At 47.1% G+C, this 20,958-nt stretch overlaps 2 protein-coding genes across 3 annotated transcripts in view; one reads left to right on the top strand and one right to left on the bottom strand.

The window, feature by feature from the left end:
- SLC7A7 (solute carrier family 7 member 7) overlaps positions 1-13,242 on the top strand; it is a 44,757-nt gene extending 31,515 nt beyond the window's left edge. Inside the window, exons 4-11 of one of the 2 annotated variants that reach the window (XM_030802328.1) lie at positions 6,235-6,360; positions 7,646-7,790; positions 10,148-10,271; positions 10,529-10,632; positions 10,931-11,027; positions 11,966-12,115; positions 12,353-12,536; positions 12,753-13,242. In XM_030802328.1, coding sequence (XP_030658188.1) covers positions 6,235-6,360; positions 7,646-7,790; positions 10,148-10,271; positions 10,529-10,632; positions 10,931-11,027; positions 11,966-12,115; positions 12,353-12,536; positions 12,753-12,859 — 1,037 coding nt within the window. In that variant the 3' untranslated portion in view covers positions 12,860-13,242. Of the gene's footprint in view, positions 1-6,234; positions 6,361-7,645; positions 7,791-10,147; positions 10,272-10,528; positions 10,633-10,930; positions 11,028-11,965; positions 12,116-12,352; positions 12,537-12,752 lie in introns of those variants that run through there. The other variant, XM_030802329.1, reaches the window with a different exon arrangement.
- A 1,676-nt stretch (positions 13,243-14,918) lies between these two features.
- OXA1L (OXA1L mitochondrial inner membrane protein) lies at positions 14,919-20,900 on the bottom strand. Its single transcript, XM_030802330.1, has 10 exons — positions 20,796-20,900; positions 20,151-20,312; positions 19,393-19,606; positions 16,774-16,917; positions 16,433-16,518; positions 16,086-16,250; positions 15,797-15,901; positions 15,526-15,688; positions 15,358-15,438; positions 14,919-15,272 (listed from the first exon to the last, which is right to left on the bottom strand). The coding sequence occupies exons 1-10, from the start codon at positions 20,856-20,858 to the stop codon at positions 15,145-15,147; spliced, it is 1,311 nt and encodes a 436-aa protein (XP_030658190.1). The 5' UTR covers positions 20,859-20,900; the 3' UTR covers positions 14,919-15,144.
- Positions 20,901-20,958: the final 58 nt, after the last annotated feature.

Consider the following 20,958-nt stretch of genomic DNA (forward strand, 5'->3'; position numbering starts at 1 on the left):
AGTCTTGCTCTGTGGCCAGGCTGGAGTGCAGTGCCGTGATCTCGGCCCACTGCAACCTCTGCCTCCCAGGTTCAAGCAATTCCCCTGCCTCAGCCTTCCGAGTAGCTGGGACTACAGGCTTGTGTCACCATGCCTGGCTAATTTTTGTATTTTAGTAGAGACAGGTTTTCACCATGTTGGGCAGGCTGGTCTTGACCTCCTGACCTCGTGATCTACCTGCCTTGGCCTCTCAAAGTGCTGGGATTACAGGTGTGAGCCACCGCACCTGGCTTTTTTTTTTTTTTTTTGAGATAGAGTCTTGCTCTGTTGCCCAGGCTGGAGTGCAGTGGCGCGATCTCGGTTCACTGCAAGCTCCGCCTCCCGGGTTCACGCCATTCTCCTGCTTCAGCCTCCCAAGTAGCTGGGACTATAGGCACCCCCCACCATACCCAGCTAATTTTTTGTATTTTTAGTAGAGATGGGGTTTCACCGTGTTAGCCAGGATGGTCTTGATCTCCTGACCACGTGATCCGCCCACCTCGGCTTCCCAAGGTGCTGGGATTACAGGCGTGAGCCACCGCGCCTGGCTTTTTTTTTTTTTTTTTTTTTGAGACAGAGTTTTGCTTTTGTTGCCTAGGCTGGTGCAATGGCGAGATCTCAGTTCACTGCAACCTCCACCTCCCGAGTTCAAGCGATTCTTCTGCCTCAGCTTCTCGAGTAGCTGGGATTACAGGCATGTGCCACCACGCCTGGCCAATTTTTGTATTTTTAGTAGAGATGGAGTTTCTCCATGTTGGTCAGGCTGGTCTCGAACTCCCAACCTCAGATGATCCGCCCGCCTTGGCCTCCCAAAGTGCTGGGATTACAGGCGTGAGCCACCACACCCAGCTAGGATATTCATCTTTAATTATAAGAAGGGCCATTGGGTGGAAGAGGATTTAGCTTCATTCTGTGTGGAGCCAGAGGAGAGGTCTGGCACCACTGGTACAAGCTGGGAGGAAGATGCTGTTGGCTTAGTAAAAGGAAGAGCTATAGATCACTTTATTTTATTTTATTTTATTTTTTGAGATGGAGTCTCACTCTGTCACCCAGGCTGGAGTGCAGTGGCGTTATCTTGGCTCACTGCAATTTCTGCCTCCCGGGTTCAAATGATTCTCCTGCCTCTGCCTCCAAGTAGCTGGGATTACAGGCATGCGCCACCACACCCAGCTAATATTTATATTTTTAGTAGAGATGGGTTTTGCCATGGTGGCCAGACTGGTCTCGAACTCCTGGCCTCAAGTGATCTGCCCGCCTCAGTCTCCCAAAGTGCTGGGATTACAGGCGTGAACCACCGTGCCTGGCTCTATAGATCACTTTTAAAATGGAATGACGCCGGGCACGGTGGTTCATGCTTGTAATCATAAGTTTTGTGTGTTTCATTGTGTGTATTTAAAGGTAATAGTGCTTACAGAATTGTGGGTTTAATGTTCTTTTTCAGGAACTGTTTCATTTAGGTATCTAAACTAAACCTGAACATCTGATCCAGAGTGGGACTGCAAGCTTTGTTCTGTTCTGGATCCACCCGGTCTGGTGCTTTCCGGCTTTTAGTTCTAGTGCCGATACTGGGCCTTACCACTAGAACTAGTCTCCTACTCCTGGGGACCCTATGTAGGCTGGGTTTGATGATCCATTCAGGAACATCTTTTTAGATGGTTATAGGAGTGACTTCTCTTTTTTTTTTTTTTGAGATGGAGTCTTGCTCTGTCACCAGGCTGGAGTGCAGTGGTGTGATCTTGGCTCACTGCATCCTCCGCCTCCTGGGTTCAAGCAATTCTCCTGCCTCAGCCTCCCAAGTAGATGGGACTACAGGCACGCACCACCACGCCCAGCTAATTTTTGTATTTTTAGTAGAGATGGGGTTTCACCATGTTGGCCAGGATGGCCTCGATCTCTTGACCTCATGATCCGCCCACCTCGGCCTCCCAAAGTGCTGGGATTACAGGCGTAAGCCACCGCGCCCGGCCAGGAGTGACTTCTTTGCAGATTCTTTTTTTCTCCCCCTGGGGTCAAAGCAGGAGTGCTGCTGCAGCTGAGTCAAGGATCAAAGGTAATTTCAGGTTATCCTCCTACAGACTTGGCCCAGTGTTGGGTGGGGATTGAATTGCCCCTAGAGGTAGAAGGGGAGGGCATCTCTGCCCTTGAGGTTAACTTGCAGTTGCCTCCATATTATCTTAACCCCATGGTCCCCTCCTGTCCCTGGCCCTGAAGCAGGAGGTTGGGCTCCACTTCAAGAGCAGTGCACTTAGCTGGGCTCTGGGGCCACTGGTCAGCTGTATCCGCTGAGGTGGGGACAAAAAGCCCTGTCAGCACTGCTGCCTGCCATACCCATTTCCTGCTCCCACAGTCAACAGGCCCTGGAGGAAGCTAGGCTTTGAGGAGGAGGGCTAGCTCTCTTCAGGCAGTTCCCTCTGCTCCCTGGTTTCTTTCTGCAGGATTCCCTTCCTCATTCAAACTGAGCCTTCTGTGCTCAGTACAGAGAGCAGATCAGGGCTAGAAGATGGGTCAGTGGCTGAGAAATCAGGCTCAGGAGTGGGGGAGGTGGGATACTGGTGGACAAAGAGAGGGATACAAATGGATGGATAGAGAAGTAGAGAAGAGGCTGGGCACGCTGGTGGCTCACACCTGTAATCCCAGCACTTTGGGAGGCCAAGGTGGGTGGATCACCTGAGGTCAGGAGTTTGAGACTAGTCTGGCTAACATGGCGAAACCCTGTCTCTATTAAAAATACAAAAATTAGCCAGGCATAGTGTTGCATGTCTGTAATTCTAGCTACTTGGGAGGCTGAGGCAGGAGAACGGCTTGAACCCAGGAGGCAGAGGTTGCAGTGAGCCAAGATCACACCACTGCACTTCAGCCTGGGGGACAGAGCAAGACTGTCTTAAAAAAAAAAAAAAAAAAAAAAAAAAAAAGAGAAGTAGAGAAGCGATAGGGATTAAAATGTAAACAAGCCACCCAGGTGCCACGGCTCCTCCCTATAATCCCAGTTACTCCTCAGAAGGCTGAGGTGGAAGGATTACCTGAGGCCAGGAGTTTGAGACCAGCCTGGGCCACATAGCAAGACCCTGTCTCTAAAAAAATTAAAACAGCCAGGCACGGTGGCTCACACCTGTAATCCCAGCACTTTGGGAGGCTGAGAGCAGATCACGAGGTCAGGAGTTCGAGACCAGCCTGACCAACATGGTGAAACCCCGTCTCTACTAAAAATACAAAAATTAGCCAGGTGTGGTGGTGGGCACTTGTAGTCCTAGCTACGCAGGAGGCTGAGGCAGGAGAACTGCTTGAACCCTGGAGGCAGAGGTTGCAGTGAGCTGAGATCGCACCACTGCACTCCAGCCTGGGCAACAGCAAGACTCCATCTCAAAAAAAAAAAAAATTAAAACAAATTAGCTGGGCATGGTGGTGCACACCTTTGATCCCAGCTACTAGGGTGGCTGAGCTGGGAGGATCCCTTGAGCTCAGGAGTTCAATGCTGCAGTGAGCTATGATTTCTCCACTGTACTGTGGCTTGGGTGAAAGAGTGAGACCCCCATCTCCAAAAAAAAAAAAAAAAAAAAGACCGGCTGTGGTAGCTCACGCCTGTAATCCCAGCACTTTGGGAGGCCGAGGTGGGCAGATCACCTGAGCTCAGGAGTTCGAGATCAGCCTGGCCAGTATGGTGAAACCCCATCTCTACTAAAAATACAAAAATTAGGCAGGCATGGTGGCACACGCCTGTAGTCCCAGCTACTCGGGAGGCTGAGGCAGGAGAATCGCTTGAACCCGGGAAGTGGAGGTTGCAGTGAGCCGAGATCATGCCATTGCACTTCAGCCTGGGTGACAGAGCAAGACTGTGTCTCAAAAAATAAATAAATAAATAATAATAAAATATAGGCTGGGCGTGGTGGCTCATGCTTGTAATCCGAGCACTTTGGGAGGCTGAGGTGGGTGGATCACCTCAGGTCAGGAGTTTGCGACAAGCCTGGCCAACATGGTGAAACCTCGTCTCTACTAAAAATGTAAAAATTAGCTGGGTGTAGTGGCACACACCTGTAATCCCAGCTACTTGGGAGGTTGAGGCAGGAGAATTGCTTGAACCTGGGAGGCAGATGTCGCCATGAGCCGAGACCATGCCATTGCACTCCAGCCTGGGCAACAAGGGTTAAACTCTGTCTCAAAAAGAAAAATAAAATAAATAAAATAAAATATAAACAAGCCGTGTATTTCCATTTCAGAATCTGCTATGGTAGCAGGTGGTGAATTGGTTGCTTATCCCTCCTTTTCCCTGCCTACATACCTGGACAGAGCTGAGAAGAACCTTGTGGCACACAGCTCAGAGTCTGAACTAGAACTAGTCCTGTAAGCTTATTCCAGTTTGGTGTTATGACTCATGGTTGCCCTGCAGGGAATCATACATTTGTATTTGGGGATCCTATTCCCCCGACAATGTGGCAGCATCCTTTGTGCCTGGTGTTTCTACTTGGAAACCTGGCTATGTTGTGGTTATGAGCCAGCCACAGAGCCTAGGATAAGGGTAGAGGTTACAGGCTGGGGAGAGGGGGCACTAAGTTGTTGAGTGGCTGGAGGCTGGAGTCCAGTGGGGAGTAAAGGATGGGTGATTGACTGAGGAGGAGTGACAGATTTGAAAGATTTGTGGAGGGCAAGATACAGGCACTTTAGTAATTTTGTGGGGTGCTGCACACTTGTCTCTTTAATTATTAACTTAGCACTGGGGTGGCCTGGAGCTGTGGGTACATTTTTGCCCAGCCCTGTGATAAGGTTTGTTGTTTATTAGGCAGAAAGGCAAGCATTTGCATAGGACAGGAATGCCCCTTCTCAGGAAGAGCAGAAAAGAACTTGGGCAGTCAGTAGAATGAGGGTGGTGGTGGAAGGGAGGGTGAGAGAGAGAAGATGGGGCAGCTGTTCTGAGAGCCCAGACTTTCCTGCTTCTCAGGATGAAGTAGCCAGAATGTGGTGAGGCCAGGACACCACAAAATAGGAGAACTAGCGACACCAAGGCCACACCACTGCCAGGAGAACTCAGACAAGAGGGTGTTTCTGACTGTGTTGGTGGCCTGAAGTAGGCAAGAACTGTACTAGGCTCATTCTCTTGACTGGTAAGGCAGGGTGATGTTGACCTTGCCCTTGGAGCCCTTGGGAGAAGGGCTTTAAAGTTAAGCCCTCCTTAGAGTGTTCCAGTTGCTGAGCTGGGAAGGAGGGAGCAATGAAGCGATTTGCTATGCTACCAATAGGAAGATCTGTATTGTTTTTTCCAACTTTCTTCTCCACCACATCCTGGGGCTACTGGTCAACCTCACAGCATGTGTGGGCCTCCCTTGTTGAATTTCTTTAATTCAAATTCAAGTTGTAGATTGTAACTTTTTTTGTTGGGGGAGGGATAATGAACTTCTTTGAGATTCTGATAAAAGCTATGATCCTTTTCTAAAGAAAAGGTATGAACCTTTTTCTTAGGTATGTTTGTATTCATATGGACATAACACTTTGAAAAAGAATTTCGAGCCTTATTGGAGGCCCTAGTTAAGAACCCTGATAAAAGGTACTTTTAAAACCTGTACTTCTGAGTAGAAGGACTGGGGGAATGTGTGTGGTTCCTACTTCTCTATTGTCCCATCAGGAAAAATGCCCTGTCCCCATTCTACAGGAACCACTCTTAGCTGCAAGAATCTTTCCAAGCACAAAAGCAGGCAGCTGAGCTGCCAGGCAGTGGGCAGGAAGTCTGGCCTTCATCCTAATCCTTGGCCACACAGCCTGACCTGCTGGCTCAGCATTGGATAAGTCACAGCAGAACTCCTCAAGGTTAACAGTAATACCACAGAATCAGAGTGCTGTGTCCTGGAGCCCATGGGGAATGGGAGGTAGGAGGGAGAGACCGTGACTTCAGAGCCAAGAGCCAGAACAATCACTAATCCTGTACAGTTCCCAGTTGCCTCCCACTGCTGTGCATGGACATTTGGATGTATTTTTTATGTAAGCAGATCTGCAGTCACGTTGTTTTGTGTCTCCCATATAAGGTGCTGGGGATAGGGAGTATAGAGGCCTTTGTATGATAATGGTGAGGACATTCTGGGGCCCGAGGGTTCCAGTGCAGAGCAGGTCAGAGGGTCTGTCTTTGGCTGAAGGGTATATCTTGGTGACTGGTACTGGAAAAATTGCTTGGGAGTCTAAGGCCCTACGGTGGTAAGGGTAAGTCACCAATCAGTATTATTTTTCTTTCAGGTCTCTTAACCTTCGTTAACTGTGCCTATGTCAAATGGGGAACCCTGGTACAAGATATTTTCACCTATGCTAAAGTACTGGCACTGATTGCGGTCATCGTTGCAGGCATTGTTAGACTTGGCCAGGGTAAGAAATAATATTAGTAGCAACTAATCTTTGTTAAGCATTTTCTGTGAGCCGTACTCCTCTAAGTGCTCTTTGTGCATTATCTCATTTCTTACTATAACCTTGTTCGGTGGGCACTATTATTATTCACATTTTATAGATGAGGAAACAGGCTGCAGAATTAAGTATCTTGGGCCGGGTGTGGTGGCTCATGCCTGTAATCCCAGCACTTTGGGAGGCCATTGCAGGTGGATCCACGAGGTCAGGAGTTCAAGACCAGCCTGGCCAAGATGGTGAAACCCCATCTCGACTAAAAATACAAAAATTAGCTGGGCGTGGTGACAGGTGCCTGTAATCCCAGCTACTCGGGAGGCTGAGGCAGGAGAATCGCTTGAACCCAGGAGGCAGTGGTTGCAGTGAGCCAAGATCGTGCCACTGCACTCCAGCCTGAGCGACAGAGCGAGACTCTGTCTCAAAAAAAAAAAAAAAAAAAAAAAAAATAAATATCTTGCCCAAGTTGCTACTGGTAAGTAGAGGAGATGAAATTTATATCCAGGACAACTGGCCCAAAAGTCTGTCCTTTAACTTCCATGCACGCTGCCTCCCAGAGGAGGCTGATCTTGGCAAAGGGTTGACAGCCATGCCCTGGGAGCTGGCTTTGGCAGATTGTGATAGGAGGCAGGAATCAGGCAGCCTGCAGAGCAGAACAGAACTGCATTGTTTCTATTCTCCAGCCTTTCTGCTCTATGGTGGTTTTTTTTTTTTTTTTTGAGACGAAGTCTCGCTCTGACACCCAGGCTGGAGTGGCGCAATCTCGGCTCACTGCAAGCTCCGCCTCCCGGGTTCACACCATTCTCCTGCCTCAGCCTCTCCGAGTAGCTGGGACTACAGGAGCCCGCCACCACGCCCGGCTAATTTTTTGTATTTTTAGTAGAGATGGGGTTTCACCGTGGTCTTGATCTCCTGACCTCGTGATCCGCCCGCCTTGGCCTCCCAAAGTGCTGGGATTACAAGCGTGAGCCACCGCGCCCGGCCTTCTATGGTGGTTTCTTATCCTAGAAAGCTACCCTGGACCCTTCCTGTCAAGATCCCCATCTATGTCATTAGGATGCAGGGCATTCTGGTCTATCTCTACAGACGTCTCTCTTCTGTTTCCTGTTCCTTTACTGGTACTCTTGCTGCCAAAGATGTTGTAGGCCACTTACCTGCTATTATATTACCATATTCTGTCAGTCCTTTACTTGACCATCTTGAAGTGGGAGAATGAGGCACTAATCCCCTGCCTTCCAATGTTCTTGGGTTCCAGGAGCCTCCACTCATTTTGAGAATTCCTTTGAGGGTTCATCATTTGCAGTGGGTGATATTGCCCTGGCACTGTACTCAGCTCTGTTCTCCTACTCAGGCTGGGACACCCTCAACTATGTCACTGAAGAGATCAAGAATCCTGAGAGGTAGGTACTGCACCACCAACTTTCCATAGCAGTGATAGCCATCATTTAATGAGCTCCTACTATGTGCCAGACAGCATACCACAACCACTATGAGGTTAATTTTATCAGCCTCATTTTAATAGATGGCAGGCCTGAGGCTCAGAGAAGTAACTTGTCTATGATCACAGTAACACGGCTGAAATATGAACTTTCTCATGTATGCTTTGTAAATTTTTTAAAGGCATTTTTACATTTGTTCATTAATGTCTGCATTAATTAAAGCAGGTTGTATTATATGCTTATGTATATTTTTAAAACAGATTTTCCTTGATAGATATTTCATCCACCCTTATCCCCACATACATAGCTTTGGGATATAGACTTCCAGAAACCTTCCTATGTTTCCCTCTGATACCTTCCTTGTTTCCTAAATTCATACTGACATTGTGGTATAGTTTGAGTCATTCAATTAAGTCACCCCACCATTATTGCTCTGTAGTCTATATATAGAGTGAACAAGAGAACTGGACAGGAAGTCAAGGACCTAGAGTTTGTCTTTCCACTGACTTGTTGGCTGACCTTGAGGGAGTTGCCTGGCCATCTTTTTGCCTACTTCCTTATCTGTAATTGAGAGGGTTAAATTCTGTGATCTCCATGGCCTTTCCTGGCTCTAAAATTCTATAATTCTGGGAACTAAGATTTGCCAGGGAGTGGAGTTTCTGTAAATTTTCTTTCTTTCTTTTTTTTTTTTTTTTGGAGAGAGTCTTGCTCTTATTTCCCAGGCTGGAGTGCAATGGCGCGATCTTGGCTCATTGCAACCTCTGCCTCCCAGGTTCAAGTGATTCTCCTGCCTCAGCCTCCCAAATAGCTGGAATTACAGGCGCCTGTCACCACACCTGGCTAATTTTTGTATTTTTAGTAGAGACGGGGTTTCACCATGTTGGCCAGGCTGGTCTCGAACTCCTGACCTCAGGTGATCTGCCCGCCTTAGCCACCCAAAGTGCTGGGATTACAGGCATGAGCCACTGTGCTCAGCTTTCTGTAAATGCTTAAGTGAGAAGAATCACAATTCTTATACCAATAAACTCCTTTTGGCTTGAGAAACAGAAGAGCACTCTTGGTACACAACTAGTGGTAATGCTATGGGAACAGAGATAACAGAAGCAGGATCAAGGCCTGGGTGGTACTTCCACCTACCGGACAGAAGCTGCATGACTCTATTTGCAGAGTATTTGCCCCACTTTGTGCTTTTTTTTTGGCAGCCTTACTGTTAAGGATGTTTATAAAGATCATGGCTTTACTGGGTTACAGGGACCTTGAGAGCTCTTCCATCTTTCTTTTGCCCACCAATTAGGATGGCTCCCGAGGTTCTCAAACTGAGGAAAAGGTGGGCAGACATATCTTCCAGGTTGCTTGTCAGATACACACACTTCTCTTCCTATTGAAGGCCTATCTTATTCTCTGAAGATGTTAAATTTCACAATTTGCCTCCATAATTTATTTTTATATTTCTCAACCTTGAGGCAAAATTGCCAATGTTGATAATCTTAGAGATGGAATCCTGACACCGAAAGATCTTTGGAGTATAAAACAAAATAACCTCCCATTTTCCTGTGCATTATTATGCTAGGGCAGTCTTTGTTAATCCCCCTTTTTTATATATATATATTTTATTATTATTATTATTTTTTAGACAGGCTCTGGCTGCCTTGCCCAGGCTGGAGTGCAGTGGCCCAGTCATGGTTCATTGCAGCCTTAACCTCCCCAGGCTCAAGTGATCCTCCCACCTCAGCCTCCCAAATAGCTGGGATTACAGGCATGTGCCACCATGCTTGGCTAATTTTTTTGTTTGTTTGTTTTTTTGAGACAGAGTCTTGCTCTGTCGCCCAGGCTGAAGTGCAATGGCACAATTTTGGCTTACCACAACCTCCGCCTCTCGAGTTCAAGTGATTCACGTACCTCAGCCTCCCGAGTAGCTGGGACTACAGGTGCATGCCACCATGCCTGGCTAATTATTTATATTTTTAGTAGGGACAGGGTTTTGCCATGTTGGCCAGGCTGGTCTCCAACTCCTGGACTCAAGCCATCTCCGTGCCTCAGCCTCCCAAAGTGTTGGTACTACAGGCATGAGCCACTGCTCCCAGCTGCACAGTCCTGTCTCCTAATATGATATTCCTTTCCCCTAACGTTCTTTAGTTCTTAAGTGTTCAGAGCTTCAGCCACTATCCAGGGCACCATCAAAGACAAATGCATTGAGGAAATGTAGCAAGAGTCTCCATCCCTGGAAAGACTGGTGTGGCAGGGAGAGTCTAAGGATTAAAGGAGAGATAGGGATATGACTGTGGGACTAATGTGTATTTTATTCTATTTGGCTGTAGGAACCTGCCCCTCTCCATTGGCATCTCCATGCCCATTGTCACCATCATCTATATCTTGACCAATGTGGCCTATTATACTGTGCTAGACATGAGAGACATCTTGGCCAGTGATGCTGTTGCTGTGGTAAAGGATTTTCACTAGCAGAAGGTTGAGGGTGTCTTGTGGGGTACTGGGTATATTCCGGCTCTTGAAAGTCCTGGAAAGGGGGTAGACAGCCTTGAAAGGAGTTAATTTAGAATACAGGGCTTGCAAGAAGGTCCTGTTACCCCCACTGTGGAAGACAGGTTGGAGTCCTAATAAGGGGAATCTGGGGGCATGCCCATCCATGTCTTTCATCCCTTTTAGATCCTGCTAATGACTCTTCCATTCTTTTCCCTTAGACTTTTGCAGATCAGATATTTGGAATATTTAACTGGATAATTCCACTGTCAGTTGCATTATCCTGTTTTGGTGGCCTCAATGCCTCCATTGTGGCTGCTTCTAGGTAAGAGTGGCATCTTTTGTGGGGGGGGGTCTATCATTGAAGGGCTATGCAGTGGACAGTAGAACTTACAGGACCCAGCCTTTGATTACTTGTGTTCTCCAACCGATACCACAACCTCTTTCTTCTTGTTTCTAGCAGAAGCCTGCAGTTGTCATTAATCTTAATACTGAGCTCCAGTCTGTATTATCCAAACACTTTTGAAGGAAGGGATGGCAGAGAGGGAGGGCCATGTGGCAGGTGAACCAGGCTGCACTGTGTCCACCAATTTTTTCAGCTTCTCCTATCTTACCTAACATAGGCTTTTCTTTGTGGGCTCAAGAGAAGGCCATCTCCCTGATGCCATCTGCATGATCCATGTTGAGCGGTTCACACCAGTGCCTTCTCTGCTCTTCAATGTAAGTGAGCTCAAGGATGAGACTGAAAGCCAGATTGCGGGGGAAACTTTAGTAACAGCAGAAGCGACTGTTCTAGCTTCCTGAAAGCTCTAAAAGAGATTCCAATAGAAAAACTACTGGTGAATCAGAATGTTCACCATGGGCAAGGCACTATGCTAACTGCTATAGGGAAAATCCAAATGCTCTAAGGAATGGTACACCTCTGCTCTAAGATAAGGCATAAAGTACATGGAATACACTGTAATGATTGATTGCCATGACAGATAGTGATACGGTGTTTAAGAGAAGAAATGATCACTTCCATGGGAGTAGAGGGTGAATGAAGAATTACTTCTAGAAGTGGGTGTGTGTCTTAAATCCACCAAAGTGTTCTCAGAAAAAAAAAAGTGCATCTTGATGGCTAAGGCTGCAAATGGTAGAGATTGGCTTTAGGTAGGAGAAATAGCATCAGAAAATCCTGTGGTAAAGCAGTGTGGGTTTTAATACAGGTTGAGTATCCCTAATCTGAATATCCAAAATCTGAAATGCTCTAAAAATCTGAAACTTTTTGAGTGCTGACTTGACACTCAAAGGAAATGCTCACTGGAGCATTTTGGATTTTCAGAATAGGGATACTCAACATGTAGGAGGAGGCAAGAGCTGGTTATTGTAGGTTGGAGCCATTATGGAAAGGGTCCTATGCAAGACTTTTGAGGGATTGCTTCGAGCTTGCTTTATACAGGGTTAACTTGAAGAATGGGTTGGAAAACCAGTTGAGATTACTGACTTATAAGAGAGGGGATAAGGTACTGAAACTAGGGTGTTAAAGGGATTAAAAACAGAAGAGGACCAGGAGACTTTGAGGATTGACGGGATGGATTTCTGGGGTATAAAGGGAGTGAAAAGCCTTTGGATTAACAAAGGCCCTGAGAAGAGCTGACTTAGGCTCACGCTTACAGGGTATCATGGCATTGATCTACTTGTGCGTGGAAGACATCTTCCAGCTCATTAACTACTACAGCTTCAGCTACTGGTTCTTTGTGGGGCTTTCTATTGTGGGTCAGCTTTATCTGCGCTGGAAGGAGCCTGATCGACCTCGTCCCCTCAAGGTAAGGCAACTCCATCCTACCTCTGCTCCATCTGAAACAGCTAGAGTTGCTGCTACAGGGGGCTATTACAAGACACTTTATTTAGAAACCTTTGCCTGGGACTTGATGGTTAGTAATGTGTTGAAATTAAAGGTATGGAAAGAAGGCTCAGTGTGCTAATCCTTATGGGAGGTGGGGTCATTTCAGCTGTTAAGAATCCTGAGTTGTCCATCCCAGTTATGTTTCCTGTGCCCTTAGCTCAGCGTTTTCTTCCCGATTGTCTTCTGCCTCTGCACCATCTTCCTGGTGGCTGTTCCACTTTACAGTGATACTATCAACTCCCTCATCGGCATTGCCATTGCCCTCTCAGGCCTGCCCTTTTACTTCCTCATCGTCAGAGTGCCAGAACATAAGCGACCGCTTTACCTCCGAAGGATCGTGGGTAAGCTGTGCATCCTTAAGTCCGCTCAGCTATTGTAGAGCTTGGTTTTTGCCTTTTTCTGTAAATCTAGCCTCCAAAGACATCTTTGCCTTAGCCCCTTCCTATGAACCCTTCGGCTTAATGGAATCACTCCCCTCAGGCCGAGTTCCATTCAATGACACTTGAACTCAGCCCAGTTGACCTCTTCTCAATTCCAACTCAAACTTCTCTTTGTAGGGTCTGCCACAAGGTACCTCCAGGTCCTGTGTATGTCAGTTGCTGCAGAAATGGATTTGGAAGATGGAGGAGAGATGCCCAAGCAACAGGATCCCAAGTCTAGCTAGACACCATCTGGAATCCTGATGTGGAAAGCAGGGGTTTCTGGTCTACTGGCTAGAGCTAAGCAAGTTGAAAAGGAAAGCTCACTTCTTTGGAGGCACCTGTCCAGAAGCCTGGCCTAGGCAGCTGCAACCTTTGAACTTACTTTTTGAAATGAAAAGTAATTTATTTGTTTTGCTACATACTGTTCCAGACTTTTAAAGGGGACAATAAAGGAGACTGTGGGGAGGAGCATGTCAGGTGTGGGCTTGGTTGTTTTAGAAGCACCTGAGTGTGCCTACCTACTCCTCTTTTAAAAGGGCCCACAATGCTCCCATTTCCTGTCTCCTTTAGAGAGACATGAAACTATCACAGGTGCTGGATGACAATAAAAGGTTATGTTCCTAAAGTCTGAGTGGCTTCATTTTACATAGTATCTCTAGGACAGCTCCCATTAGCCTAGAAACACAAAGACTAAAATCAATCTTATGCTTTAAAGTATATCCATCTTTTCTCTCTCAAGCTAGCTGCTGAAGGCTGACAAACCAGGCTCTACACAAAGGCAGACAACGGAACACTTAAACTGCTCTAGTGAAATGCTGGATTGTTACATAAAAATGACATGAACTTCCTTTTTGAGACAGGATCTTGCTCTGTAGCCAAGGCTGGAGTATAGCAGCATGATCTTGGCTCATTGCAGCCTCAACCTCCTGGGCTTAAGCTGTCCTCCCACCTCAGCCTCCCAGATAGCTGGGACTATGGGCAAGCACCACCATGCTCAGCTAACTTTTTAGCAGAGACAAGGTCTCGCCATGTTGCCCAGGCTGGTCTCAAATTCCTGGACTCAAGTGATCTACCCACCTCAGCTTCCCAAAGTGCGGAGATTACAGGTGTGAGCCACTTTGCCCAGCCTGGAACTTTCATTCTTAATCTTGAAATTTTTAAAGTAATCTTGGGATCAAGAAGTGCGGTTACTATATTTAGATACAATCTCAACATTCAACTTATCAGCCACACCTCTAGACTGCAATCCAAATGTGCATAGAACAACACATGCATGGGTTGGAAGTTTAAACTGTTTTTTTTTTTGAGAAGGAGTCTCACTCTCTTGCCCGGGATGGAGTGCAGTGGCGCAATCTCGGCTCACTGCAAGCTCTGCCTCCCCGGTTCACACCATTCTTCTGCCTCAGCCTCCTGAGTAGCTGGGACTACAGGCACCCGCCACCACACCCAGCTAATTTTTTGTATTTTTTTTTAGTAGAGACGGGGTTTCACCATGTTAGCCAGGATGGTCTCGATCTGCTGACCTCATGATCCGCCTGCCTCGGCCTCCCAAAAGTGCTGGGATTACAGGCGTGAGCCACCGCACCCGGCCTCTTTTTTTTTTTTGAGACAGAATCTCACTCTGTTGCCCAGGCTGGAGTGCAATGGCTTGATCTTGGTTTACTGCAACCTCTGCCTGCCAGGTTCAAGTGATTCTCCTGCCTCAACTGTTCAAGTAGCTGGAACTACAGGTGCGCACCACCACAACTGGCTAATTTTTGTATTTTTAGTAGAGACAGGGTTTCACTATGTTGGCCAGGCTGGTCTCAAACTCCTGACCTCAGGCGATCCACCCGCCTCAGCCTCCCAAAGTGCTGGGATTACAGGCGTGAGCCACCATGCCTGGGTGGAAGTTTAAACCCTTAATGCCAGGTTAAAACATTGTATTTTCCAAGGCCACGGGCCAGCAAAAGCAATCATGACCCACTCTATTATTCAGTTTTCTTTTTTTTTGAGACAGTCTCCCTCTATTGGCCAGGCTGGTGTGCAGTGGTGCGATCTTGGCTCACTGCAACCTCTGCCTCCCAGGTTCAAGCAATTCTCCTGCCTCAGCCTCCCGAGTAGCTGGGACTACAGGTGTGCACCACCACATGTGGTGTTTTTGTAAAACAGTAGAGATGGGGTTTCCCCATGTTGGCCAGGCTGGTCTCAAACTCCTGACCTCAGGTGATCCGCCCACCTCGGCCTCCCAAAATGCTGGGTATTCTTCAGTTTCTGAAGCACACACTCATTTCCCTGTTCAATAAGTCTCAGGAAGCAGCATGTAGTACAGAGGTTTACTAACTCTGAGAATGGGAAGATCACTTGGCTACCCAGTGCTCTCTTATAAACATGAGTATAAGAGTGTTTCATGAAATCCGTTTTTAAAATGAACATCTCTGTGTGCCACAGTTCCTAGGACTGGGGCAAGGACACAGTGTGAAGTCTTGTTTTGAGGATGAGTCTCTGAAGAGACAGAGTTCCTGCCAGAATGCACACGGAACATAAGTCAGCCAAGCGTGTCCTGCCAGGGATACTTTGACTTTGGTTTGCTGCTGCTGCTGCTAGGGATATTGGGAGGGTTATTCTTTCCAGGTTGTAGGAGAGGGTTGTGGGTAAAGGTCTGTCGTAAGGGACCTGAGGGGAGAAGAGAAAACAAATTTCAACGAAGAACAGAAAGGAAGAAACAAAAGACAGAATTTGGCCTGAAAGGACTATTTACCCCTGGCTGCTAGCTCCAACTGATTCTGCATGCGTTGTTCACGCTCTCGCAGCTGACGCGTCATTTCAGCATTTTTCCAGCCTGTGTAAAGAGAAGCAAGAGAGTCAGTTGCATTCCTATTTTTAGACCCCTTTCCCTAGTCCTGTTTCACAGAGGATGAGCCCTTACCTTTTTTGAAGCTCTCTAGGAAGCCTTCCCGTGGAGGTAATTTGTCAGGGCCATGTACAACACGCTGGGGGATTTTAAGTACAGTGCGTACTGCTGGAATCCGGAGACAGGATACTTGGGCCAGGGAAAACAAATTGGAGGAGAGCCAGTACATAAACACTGCCTGGGTGAGAACACAGAGAAGGGACTCAGAAGCTGTATCCCTGGTCAGCTTGCTAGGTGGCTAGGCTAGGCAGAAGGCCTTGGAGCCGGCCCATAAGGCAGTACATACTGTGGGGAAATGCATGGTTATGGGCAAGGTTATCAGGGGCATCACTCTGATCACATTTCTCATCCACTGAAGGTCAGAACTTTGCACACCTGTCTCAGCACCTAGCTGCCAAAAGAAGTGGGGTGGAAAAGTCGGGAAAGCTGTCAGTTTCAGTGAATCTGTCTCTAATCTCTTACCCATCAACTCTTTCTCCAGCAAGTGAAGGATGACCATTCTGTACAAAACTACTTTACCCTCCAATCCCAGTTCACTTTGCAGGCCTCCTGGCACTTGGCCAATCTGGGCTTACCTCAAGGACAGCCCACATTGTAGCAGTGACTGCCAGTGGTAATATGTAGATAGGATCGGATACCGTGAGATCCTGGAACCACCAGAGGCCACCTGTCTGCAGGCTGGGCACAGGAAGGTTGGCCATCTCTCTCAAAGCAATGAAGAAGGAGATGAAGATTGGGGCCTGTTACACAAGATAAACAGTGTCAGCATGCTTTACCAGAGGGAACATTTTCATCACCTCACTACTGAAAGCCATGTATAATCCACCACCACCTGTTTTTTGGGGGACCTGGGGCACATGAAACACAAAGAGGAAATTTGATGGGTACTGGATGAAATCAGGAAGAAAATGTTTTTGCTCACCTGAGTCACAGGGAGAATGAGAGGTTTAAAGAGTTTAATACCATGTTTTTTCTGGTAAAATGCCATCTCCGAGGAAGCCTTGTAATCTGTGAGGTGAGGGGAAATTAATGGTTGTGGTAACAGTTATATCAGTGGAGGTGAACATCCTCATCATCTACCTGGCCTGTGAAATTTCTAACCAACCCTCGCCGACTGGGAGTATTAGGCCCAAGAAACAGATAAACCTTTAGAACTTTCCCGACTGTGGCAACTTCTGATTTACATTGTTCCTTTCCCCCAGCAGAATGTAAGGAAAAGTGCAAATGTGGTCTTCTCCCACGCTCATTCTGCAACTGACTCACACTCAGTATGGTCTCCTGCCAACTTGGCCTCTCTGATTCGACTGGAAAACTTCTGGATCTCTGGCAAGTGATTGTGGATCCTGGCTGCCTCTCGCTGGCCCGTCACGATGAGAGGAAATATCAGGCAGCGGGCAAAGACTGTACCTGGAAAATACAAACTAGGATTGGAGTGAAATTAAAGCAGTTCTGCAGCAAGAAGGTTGAAGGTTTTTAGGTCCTTACGAAAGGGTCTTATTCTTCCTTTGTCCATTCTGTGACTCATGCCTAAGAGGCCCAGAAATAAGGTCAGGGGTATGAATTAGTTGCTTTAAGCCTCAGTTCTCTGGCACCACAAAAGTATGGCATTAACTTCTCTAAGCAGATGATTAGGAATCCTGTTTGATCCCTCAAACAAAAAGCTGACAGGAGCACTTTTCTAGATCAATAGCTTCCAAACTTTTCTGTGATCAAAAGAGCCTCCCCCTGCTCCATCAAACTGTAAATGTAGCCCCAATGTACAAAAAAAAAAAAAAAAAAAAAAAAGCTGCCCTGAGCAAAGGAAAAGCCTGGCCGCAGAATTGCTTATGTGGTGGCCTTCCCCTTGCTCAGAGGTTCCTTTACAAAACTCTGGGGCTTCCAGGAATGAAGTTTGGAAGCCATTGTTCTAGAAATCCCTGGAGTAGGAAATAATCTGGTGGCCTACTGCTTTAGCTCCTTCCTATTTTTTTTCTCACACTTCATGTTTCCTGGTCATTCCAACAAATATGAGACTAGGTTATAGGTTTAGCTTTATCAACATTATGATGAATGATACGGAGTAGAAAGAGAAGGGAGCTAAGGATAGAACCCAGACTACTGGCACTGAAGCGGTAGGTAAGATAATTTGGAGATGTGAAAGTATGGTCAGAAAGACAGGGAGAAAAATCAGGAAAGGTTATCATAAAAGCCAAAGGATTGACTTTATTTTTTATTTTTTTTGAAGGGAGTCTTGCTCTGTTGCTCAGGCTGGAGTGCAGTGGTGCGATCTCGGCTCACTTCAACCTCTGCTTCCCAGGTTCAAGCGACTCTCCAGCCTCAGCCTCCTGAATAGCTGGGACTACAGGCGCCCGCCACCACGCCTCGCTAATTTTTGTATTTCTAGTAGGGACGGGGTTTCACCATATTGTCCAGGCTGGTCTCAAACTCCTGACCTTGTGATCTGCCTGCCTCGGCCTCCCAAAGTGCTGGGATTACAGGCGTGAGCCACCATGCCTGGGAAAGGATTGATTTTAAGGTCTAAAGTGTCTAACGCAGAAAGACCAAGTATAATAAAAGTGGGTTTAGCAATTATGTTACTGGCAGTTTGAATGAGGTGGTATGGGTAAAAGCCAGACGGCTGAGGGAGTAAATGGAAAGAAGTAGGCTAATTGGATGCAGAGCAATCTTTTAAGTAATAGCTATCAAAAGAATGAAACCCAGTCATCTGTGACAACGTGGATGAAACTGGAGATCACTATGTTAAGTGAAATAAGGCAAGCACAGAAAGACGAACATTGCCATGTTCTCACTTATTTGTGAGATCTAGAAATCAAAACAAATGCAATCATGGGCAAAGAGTAGAAGGAAGGTTACCAGAGGCTGGGAAGGGTAGCAGGTTGGGAATAGTTAATGGGTAAAAAAAAATTAGAAAGAATAAGATCTACTATTTGATTGCACAACAGGGTGACTATAGTCAATAATAATATTTTTAAATAAAGAATGTAAAAATTAGCCAGGTGTGGTGGCACACCTGTAGTCCCAGCTATTTGAGAGGCTGAGACATGAGAATCGCTTGAACCTGAGAGGTGGAGGTTGCCGTGAGCTGAGACTGCGCCACTGCACTCCAGCCTGGGTGACAGATTAAGACTCCGTTTAAAAAATAAATATTGGATTGTTTGTAACTTAAAGGATAAATGCTTGAGGGGATGGATATCTCATTCTCCATAATGTGATTATTACACCTTGCATGCCTGTATCAAAACATCTCATGTAGCCCATAAATATATACACCTACTAGGTACCCACAAAAATTAACAACAACAAAATAAGTAACAGCCATCAAAGGAAGAAGAAAGATAGGGTAGTAGGTGAAGGGGAACTAAGGGTGAAGGGAAGAAATCTTCCCCCAGGTAACACATGGGTCTGCATGAGCATGTTTACATGTTCAGGGTAGGGCAGTAAGGAGGGAAATGTTGAAGACACAGGGGAGAGAAGAGATAATTGATGCAGCAACGTGGCAGAGAGACACATAATTCAAAGCAGAGTTTCAGCTTTACAAAAGCAATGCCAGTGGCTTCCCAATTTAGGGGTTTAAGTGCCTGACCTGAGCCTCTGTTCTAAACCAGGATAGCTTCCTGACTGTTAATAAGGTACCCTGACTCTAACCCCATGTTTGTATTCAAATATCTATACTTCTTGAATCCCAGATGATCTGGTGGTTTTGTAATGCTCTTTAAGAAATATAGGCAGAGTGCATCTAGGTATCATGAACCTCTATCGCTCATTTGAAATCATCTGTTCTTCTGAACCCAGAGCTTCTGCAACTACTTCCTGAATCCATTCAAAGAACTGCCATCTATGAGGTTCTATCCCTAACCCATGTCCAGGGTATATTCCCCTTACATGCAGCAATGGCCCCCCACCAAGGTAGGCCCAGGTCAACATGCATAAATTCCAGTAAATTCTGGATCAGTCCCACTGGGGTGTATGACCCCAGCCCCAGTTCAGCGAAGCTCTGCTCTGCAGCAGCTTGGACGACATCTGCAGTCTCTCCAGAAGCCACCTCAGGTACTGCTGTGGGTGAGGGAGTTGCAGCAACAACAGGAGGGGCCTGAACCTGTGTGAAAGAAAGCCTTGTATGATATTTATTCAGTAGTGAACATAAAGAAAGTGAGACCTTCTTATAATAACCAGTACTGGGTTCTGTTCTATTTCTTGTTCTTCCAGGTTAGCCTAGTGTCCGCAGAATTCAAGCTTAAAAAGGACATCTCATTTTTATCAACAGGTAGGAAGAGAAGTCACTTTGAGTAAGATTCCATGACTTCCCTTCATGCTGGGAAGTTATTTCTTTTATCACTGTTTCCCAAACTTCAGCCATATGAATACTACTATCTTGATTTTTGCCATATATTAACATGAAACAATTGCTTTTCTTTAAAACAGCTCAGCAAACCAAATATAACATCTCTCTTGTTGTACTTACAATCATTTCCCCACTGAATTGAAAATCCAACCCAAGCAGAGGTGCTATCATTTTGGAGAGCTGTGTGGAGCGTGGACAAGAACTCTGCTCCATATTCCCCCTGCTCCCAAACAAAACAAAATATGAAGCCAACCAGGAAACACCACTCCTAATACTGCAGGAACGAAAGGCCTCTTACCTGGACTTCTGCAAACGAGATGGCAGAGGTACTGAGGCTGCGGGGGCCAGAAGCCGCAAGGAAGAGGTAGTGTGGGCGACAGCAGCACCGGGCTGCTGGGAATAGGAGCCGTGCGGTCAGCAGTTTCCCGAGCCATTGCGAGGACCCTGAGACGCTGTGGACCTGAGCGTGTAAAAGGATGATGAAGCCCCTTTACCGGGAGCAGAAGTCCTCGCGTGGGGGCAAAGGGAATTCATTATGCTAACTCCCCAAGAGGCAAGCAGCCCGGCCACTACAGGTGAGGACATTGCTATCACCGCGTGCAGACCGCTAGCCCGAAGGCATGCAGCTGGTGGTGCCTGCAGAGCGAAGCTCGAACGTGGGTTCCCCGCATCTCAGTTATCGCAGACCCACATCGGAGGGCCCTGAGAACGAGGCCGAGGTGCTTTCGCCAGGGGCGAAGCCAATTCCAGAAGCTGACACGGGGCTGCTAGGCCCACAGTGTCGGGGACTAACCCTGGTGCGTCCTCACGTGACCCGAGGTCATGACATTCAGGTACCGGTGAGCAGGTCAGCATCCGCTCATACCCCTAGCACGAGCTGTCCTAGGGCCTGGTTCACTGGGTCAGGGCAGCATCCCGGTGCTCAGCCCCGGGGCATCCTTACCCGACGCCCGGACTGTAGCAGGCGCAGAAGCTCCCGGCGTCCGCACATCAGTCCCATCGCCATTTTGCCCGGAAGAGGACTTGCTTTTGCGCCTGCGCATTAAGAACCACAACCCCCCCCCCCCCCCCCCGCGAGAGGAAGCGCTTTTGGAAGCGGGCATGAA

The sequence above is a fragment of the Nomascus leucogenys genome, chromosome 22a (genome assembly GCF_006542625.1).
Source record: "Nomascus leucogenys isolate Asia chromosome 22a, Asia_NLE_v1, whole genome shotgun sequence".
In the NCBI taxonomy this organism is placed as follows: domain Eukaryota; kingdom Metazoa; phylum Chordata; class Mammalia; order Primates; family Hylobatidae; genus Nomascus; species Nomascus leucogenys.